Source organism: Eutrema salsugineum, unplaced genomic scaffold, assembly GCF_000478725.1.
Source record: "Eutrema salsugineum unplaced genomic scaffold, Eutsalg1_0 scaffold_9, whole genome shotgun sequence".
Taxonomy (NCBI): Eukaryota; Viridiplantae; Streptophyta; class Magnoliopsida; order Brassicales; family Brassicaceae; genus Eutrema; species Eutrema salsugineum.
In genome coordinates, this window is record NW_006256342.1 from 8,173,997 (window position 1) to 8,182,017 (window position 8,021).

General features: G+C 36.8%; 1 protein-coding gene across 1 annotated transcript; it reads left to right on the forward strand.

The window, feature by feature from the left end:
• The first annotated feature begins 4,371 nt into the window (after nucleotides 1–4,371).
• On the forward strand, nucleotides 4,372–5,985 carry LOC18008347 (aspartic proteinase PCS1). Its single transcript, XM_006391291.2, has one exon. The coding sequence runs from the start codon at nucleotides 4,401–4,403 to the stop codon at nucleotides 5,682–5,684; it is 1,284 nt and encodes a 427-aa protein (XP_006391353.1). The 5' UTR covers nucleotides 4,372–4,400; the 3' UTR covers nucleotides 5,685–5,985.
• The last annotated feature ends 2,036 nt before the right edge of the window (nucleotides 5,986–8,021 follow it).

The following is an 8,021-nucleotide window of genomic DNA, read 5'->3' on the forward strand; positions in this document are numbered from 1 at the left end:
CAGTCCAATACTATCTAAACATATAGTACTGGGCCTTGAATCTATTCGGATTCGGGAGATCCGGCACAATAGACCACTTGTTTCTGGGTTTCTCATATCTGACAACGCAGACCACACTGTCAAGGACAAAGAGGTCAAAAACTGAGTGATCATGAAGAGAAGAAGTCACATTCTCTCCTAGAGCTAAACTCGGTAATCCAAAAGGGTCGAGATATAAGGAAGTATGGCCTGCACAAATACCCGGAGAGCAGATTCATCCATCTAAACAAATACCCGGTCCCAGTATCGAAGATTTCGAGCCAGGTATGAGTAAATCTATAAGCGGGAAACACTACTCAAATTTCCCTATATTCGACAATAGAAATATGCCTTAGTCTAAATCGATTGTCCATACCCTTACAAACCCACAAGATTGGCATTTAATGCATCTTTCTCACACTTATCAGGCGACAGTGACCTTTCGCAGGAACCAGAAGAAAATGCAGAGGTTCAGCAAGAGCCATATCACGTCTAAACCGCTGATCCAATTCGTACACTGAAGACGAAAGGGACGCACCGAGGAGCGGTCTCATAGCAAGCAGAATATACCAAAGAAAGTTGGTGAGTCCGTCAGAAGTATGATGCAAGCACAAGATTCGAATCCAGTCAAATCGGGTCGTGGACCGACCCACTCTATCCGCGGACTGACCCAGTATACTAACCCGGTAAAATCTTAAAAATATTTTGTCCCTTCCAACGAGGAAGGAGGACATACTTTTAGCTATCTTGAGGTTCATAATATCTCTCTAGATACTTGTGAGTCTTAGTTGCTAGCATTTTACACTTTTTTGGTCACTATTCCGACCATCTTTTCACTTCTTCTCCATGGTGGTTCCTAAACCGTGGATCTTTTCCACCAAAAAACTCTTATTTTCTTCTATTTCCACACAAAAAACCCATCACTGACTTAAAATTCCGAGTCGATTCCACATTTTTCAGGATCGCTTGACCCATTTTCCTTCCATAGTTTTCCAATCTCTTTCTGCTCTCTCATTAGCCACTTAGTGGTTTTTTTTGTTGTTTTCTGAGTTGAACGTCGGAGAGCCTTCAAAAAATACACCCCCATCGTGTTTGCTGAATCTTCATGTATTTTTCGGTTTTGCAGGAGGCTTGCCCTGAAAAGAGGACCAAAAATTCCTTAAACATTTTGGCACTAGAATGAGTGGACAACACTCTCCCAAAACAGAAAATAAAGAGTGAAGATGACCACCGAAGAAGAAGCCGTGGAAATCTAAAATGCGCCGGAGGAGGAAAACACCAACAGAGAATACCCAGAAGAGGCCCATTAGCTTGACTCAATACCCACTACACCCCAAATGTATTGTATCGACATTTGGGGTATTTACCCCGACGAGGCCAGCAGAATGAAGGATTAGACTGCTCCTTGATGTCGTATCCTCGGAATGACACCCCTTAACCAGACTATCTGCGAGCATGCCGCTCTACAGACAGTATAATTTTCTATTGTAAACCTCGTCGGAATTGCATCATGCAGCCTAGGATTGGCTCCCTTTGCGGATCAGTCTACCAGTTTCAGTGTGCTTCATGGTGGACAGCTCTTCCTTAGAGAACAAGATATCTCTAAAGGATCGGCCACAAAGTATTGTTGGACTGGTAGGATGGCACCCCTTCTGGAACCTGACTGATGGTTAGGCCCCGTGTCCTTCATGTTACGAGTCCACGGCTCCAAGTCACTTCGTCCACGGCAGGGTACTCAGGCATCGCATCTTCTGTGGTCCACGGTCTCAGGTCATTTCACTTATGGTGTCTGACTCAGGCAACGCATCTTCACTCGAGCTCCCGGTCCCAGATTATACTATCCACAGCGGATGAATCAGGCATTGTGTCTTTTATCAAAAAGATGTCACGCGCCTCAGGTCAAAGGATGACTCAAGCAATGCGTCCTTCATTGAAAAAGCGTTATGCGCTTCAGTCAGGATGCCTAGTCAGGTACGGCTAACGAGGGGGGAAAGTGTTTGTTCTCAGCAAAGATAATTTTCATATCACGGGCTAGTTTTGATAACTTGCAAAGTGAAGGGCAAATTATTGAGGTCAAATTTGATCCTTCATACGTAGACAAATCGCGTGCTTGCACGTGGCGTCCATGGCTTTTTCGCAGGTACGACCAAATTAAGATTCGTATTGGGCTTACGGTCCAATACGACCTAAGCATACAGTATCGGGCTTCGAATCCATACAGATTTGGGACATCCAGCACAATAGGCCACCTGTTCCTGGGTTCCTCGTATCTGACAGCGCAAGTCATGCTGTCAGGAATAAGGATGTTGGAAACTAAGCTTGGTAATCCAGAAAAATTGGGTTATAAAGAAGTGTAGCCCGCACAGGTACCCGAAGAGCAGAGTCATCCATCTAAACAATCACGGTATCCCGGTCCCAGTACCAAAGGATCCAGACCAGATATGAGTAAATCTATAAGCGGCAAACACTACTCAAATTTCCCTACATTCGACAATAGGAATATGCCTTAGTTTAATTTGATTGTCCATATCCTTACAAACCCACGAGATTGGCATTTAATGCATCTTTCTTATATGTGTCAGGCGACAGTGACTTTTCACGGAAACCGGAGGGAAAAGCAGAGGTTCAGCAAAAGCCATACCGTGTCTGTACCGCCGACCCAACCCATACACTGAGGACGAAAGAGACGGGCCAAGGAGCAGTCTCGTAGCAGGCAGAACGTGCCAAAGAAAATTGGTGAGACCGTAAAAAAAATAACGCAAACCCAAGATTCGAACCCAGTCAACTCAGATCATGGACCGACCCACCCAACTCGCTATTCACAGACCGACCCGATATAGTACCTCGGGTCAAATAAAATCCTGTAAATATTATTTCCCTTCTAACGAAGAAGGGGGACACCCTTTTAGCTATCTTAAGATTCATAATATCTCTCTAGATACTTGTGAGGCTTATACGCTAGCACTTTACATTTTTTTATCACTATTCCAATCATTTCTTCACTTCCTCTCTACGCCGGTTCTTAAACCGTGTAGCTTTTCCACCAATAAACTCTTATTTTCTTCTCTTTTCACAACAAAAACCCCATCACTGATTGAAAGGTCTGAATCGATTCCATATTTCTCAAGAACGATCGACCCATTTCTTTCCATAGTTTTCTGATCTTGATTAACCACTTAGTGGTTTTTTTATTGTTTTCTAGGCCTTTATGCATTTCTTGGTTTTGCAGGAGAATTGCCCTACAAAAAAATCAAAAAATTCCTTAAATAAATATGTTATAATTTTTACAAAATCGTTGACCAAATTTTATAAAAAACATTAAAAAATATTCATACTTTAATTTTTACGTTTATGAACGTTTATATATCTGTATTTTTATAAATGACCTTATAAATATATATATATATATATATAGTTTTAAAGAAAATTGATAACAAACCATATTTTTAGAAAACAGTAGTATCCTCAAAATAGCATTTTTGAATTTTTTTGACTGAAGTTTGCAGCCGATACATATACATGTAACGGTCCGAACCATATACATGCATCACCTGCATTACGACGCTACATGCAATTTATCAAAATAGTGGGAGGCGCTACTATAATGCTTTTGTACTAATCAAGCTGTCTTTCTCAACCAGTCAATAAAAGCCACAACGAAAATGTAAACACCACGACTATTCACATAAGTGGCTCGGAATAAGGACATTTAATTAAGAAACGTTAAATAAGATAAATAAAGTAAGAAATCAATTCATTTTCAATACGATCGAGTTTACTAAAACTTGTTTCGTAAAAAATTATAATCTTAAAGAACTCAACTAAAAGAGCTCAACGCAAGAGTTACACTTAAGCAAAAACGTCAACCAGCAAGGATAATTAAAGATTACTCCAAAACCTTTTGTTTTTCATTTAACGGTATTTGAGAGTTTTTAAAATAACTAATTTCCAACTTTAATTGGAAAAGATAATTTATGCTTTAGTTTATAAATTTATACCCTAGGATAATGACAACAACATAGGACATTTTTACAAAAAAAAAACATAGAACATTTTTACAAAAAAAAAACATAGAACATTTTTACAAAAAAAAAAACATAGAACAATTTAACAAAAAAGAAAAAACATAGAACATTTTTACACAAATTATTACTTAGGTATTATTTTGGTCGTATGTTTGTCAACTCCTAAAAATTTAACTTCCAAATGGTATAACGCCCAAAAAAAAAAAAAAAAATCTTATTTTATAGTAATATATCGTAATCGAACGTGTGTGTGTTCAAGTCATAACTCATAAACGTGTATATATATACACTCTCACCTTCCATAGCTTCTTCTCTCCATCATCATCTCTCACGGTGAAAACCCAAAAAAATCAAAAAATGTCTCCAAATCCAAAACCTCTCTTCTTCTTCTTCATCTTCCTCTTCAACTACGCTTCACTCTCATCCTCTCTCTCTTTCCACTTCCCACTCAAATCACTCCATATCTCTCCCACCACCACCCATTTCACAACCTCTCTCATCTCTCGCCGGAACCCATCTCCGTCGTCGTACAATTTCCGATCAAAATTCAAATACTCAATGGCTTTAATCATCTCTCTCCCGATCGGAACACCACCACAAGCCCAACAAATGGTTCTCGATACCGGATCCCAGCTCTCGTGGATCCAATGCCACCGTAAAAAAATCCCTCCGCCGAAAACCTCTTTCGATCCGTCGCTCTCTTCCTCCTTCTCCGATTTGCCTTGCTCTCATCCTCTTTGTAAACCGCGAATTCCCGATTTTACCCTTCCCACTTCCTGCGACTCGAACCGTCTCTGTCACTACTCGTACTTCTACGCAGACGGGACCTTCGCCGAGGGTAATCTCGTCAAAGAGAAAATTACTTTCTCTAATACCGAAAGTACCCCTCCTTTGATTTTAGGTTGCGCTACTGAATCCTCAGAAGATAGGGGTATTTTGGGAATGAATCGTGGTCGTCTCTCTTTCGTCTCGCAAGCTAAGATTTCGAAATTCTCTTACTGTATACCACCGAAATCGAACCGACCCGGTTTAATCCCAACCGGTTCGTTTTACCTCGGGGAAAACCCGAATTCTCACGGGTTTAGATACGTTTCTCTGTTGACTTTTCCCGAGAGTCAACGCATGCCGAATCTGGATCCTCTGGCTTACACTGTACCGATGGTTGGGATTCGAATTGGTCAAAAGAGGCTTAACATTTCCGGTTCGGTTTTTAGACCTGATGCAGGCGGGTCGGGTCAAACCATGGTTGATTCAGGATCCGAGTTTACTCACTTAGTAGACGCAGCTTACGAGAAAGTGAGAGAAGAGATCGTGAGACTTGTGGGACCTAAACTGAAAAAGGGTTACGTGTACGGTGGAACAGCAGACATGTGTTTCGCTGGAAACCCGATGGTGATCCAACGGTTAATAGGCGATATTGTGTTCGAGTTAAGAAGAGGAGTCGAAATACTCGTTCCAAAAGAGAGGGTTCTAGCTAATGTAGGAGGTGGGATCCACTGTATTGGAATCGGACGGTCGAGTATGCTTGGTGCAGCTAGTAATATAATCGGAAACGTTCATCAACAAAATTTATGGGTCGAGTTTGATGTAACCAATAGAAGAGTGGGATTCGCTAAGGCTGACTGTAGAAGAGTACCGTGAGGAAAGCGGAGTTTATTCAGCTACGGTCGAGTGCAGGGTCACATACAGTAGACCTGAGATCATCGTTCGATTATGAGTTTGATCGGACGGTACATATTGAAAATCAGTTTTGAATGAGGAGAAAAATTGTGGGTCTATCGATGAAGTGACCTTTTATTAGGGGCTCTGAACATTACATTGATGTACTATAATAATTAAAGTGTTCACGTAGATTTTTATGGTTTGCACCGTTTGTATTGTATATTATATGGTTCTTATAACTTGTTACAAAATATCTAATATATTGTCATTGTAGCTTTGACTCGTGTTGGCACGTGGCAGAAATGTGGACGAAGAAAAAAAATTAGACAAATGGTATTGTTTTCCAGATTATCTTCAATTAGGAACTATTATAAGTCACATCTACAAAATCGAATTTAACATGTAATATAATCTACTGTGTGATTCATTAGAAAAATACTTTTACGGTTCACATACAATAAATTAAACTCTTAATCGTGAAGATTGATTAATATAACTTACTACGAAATTAATGAGGTTTTTGCATAGATTAACACTAAAATTAGAAGGTTTTGTAAAACTAGTATTTTTCCAAAATACCTTGCAAAAATAGGATCTTTTCATAACTATTTTACCCTTATAATATACAACATGTACGATAATATATTGTATACGAAGTAGTAAGTAGAATGAGTGTGATAAAAAGGTCATTTCAACGCTAATAATATTATACTAGGTAGTTAGTCCGCGATTTGCGCGGACAGAACTGTTTTAAAAATATAATCATTATTTTCTATATAATTTTTTCATATGAAGTCAAAGTTTTATTATCTATGAATTATGTTTCTGAATTATTGTATTGGGTGTGTTTAATTTTAATAGGATGTTCCAATCATTTGTAAATTGGCTTATGAGAAAATAAAAAAATTAGAACAACTATTTTGAAATATATATGATAAAAATAAACATCATCCAACTTAAAAACTCAAAATACTTAGTAAATAAGTGTATGAAACTTACAAACCAATTGAACTTAAAAAAATACAAATTCTTTATATCCACAGAATTATTTTTATCTTCTCTTATTGTTTTCCACTTTTATCTCTCATTCTTCTCTCATGTTTTCTTCTTAGATTTCTTTCAATTTTTAATTTATTATTTATTCAAATTTTATTTTCTCTTTTCCTCTTCTTTTTCTATGTCTTCTCTTACTTCTTATTCTTCTTTTTATTCTTCTTCTTATTCTTTGTCACGTCTTCCTCTTTTTTCTTAGTTTTTTCCACATCTTTTCTGCATCATCTTCCTCTTTTACTTCTTCTTCTTCATAATTACAATAATTAAAAAAAAAAAATTTTGACAATTTTAATACTGCTTTAAGCTTTATCTCTAAAGTAGTTATTATTTTTACATGCAATTAACAAATTATTTTAATTCTTTATTCTTCCTAAACGGGAAGCCAAAAAAAAAATTATTCCTAAACGGTAATTTCTCTTTGTTTTACTGAAATTATTGCTTTTTCTCGTCGATTTATATTTTTCGCAAGCTTGGATACAAAACCATAGTAATATAGTAATAGAGCAACATAAACTATCTATATTCTAGCTTTGATATCAAGTTCAATTTCATCTTTATATTAGTCATTATGTATACATTAAATTTATGGGTATATTTAATTTTGTGTTTACCCTAGCCAAAATTTTCTCCCTGTTTAAAATGAAATGTGTTTCTTTCATGTTGGTTCTTATATTTCTCGTTAGTGGTAGCACGAAATAACAACATGAGAGCATTGGTAAATAATCATTTTAGTTGCTTTGATGCCAGATTAAGTTTCATATCTAAATTAGTCTAGAACTCTCTTTCTGTTTTACATGAATTATGGACTAAAACTATGTTATCATAATGTAGGTAAACAATCCATTTGGTAGCTTTGATATTATGTTAAGTTTCATCTTTAAATTAGTCATTATTTGTATACATTATGTTTATGGACTATTTTATTAATTCTTCATTCTCGCTAGTCAATATATAATCTCTTCCTGTTTTATAGAAATTATCTGTTATTCTTCGGTTCTTATCTTTCTCGGCACGAAACGATAATATTAGAGCATAAATAACAATTTGGTTGTTTGGTTTTTCTTCTTTAACGAAATAAATATCATATGGATGCACAAATATATAGTCTAAAGATATGACATAAACTTGTATAGTTATTGAAAAACGATCTCACAATATAAGAAAAGTTAGTACTAAAATCAGTTGATCAAAAGCATAAGATATCTGAATGTAACATAAACAAACAAAAAACCAAAAAATATGAAAACAATAATTATCATATCG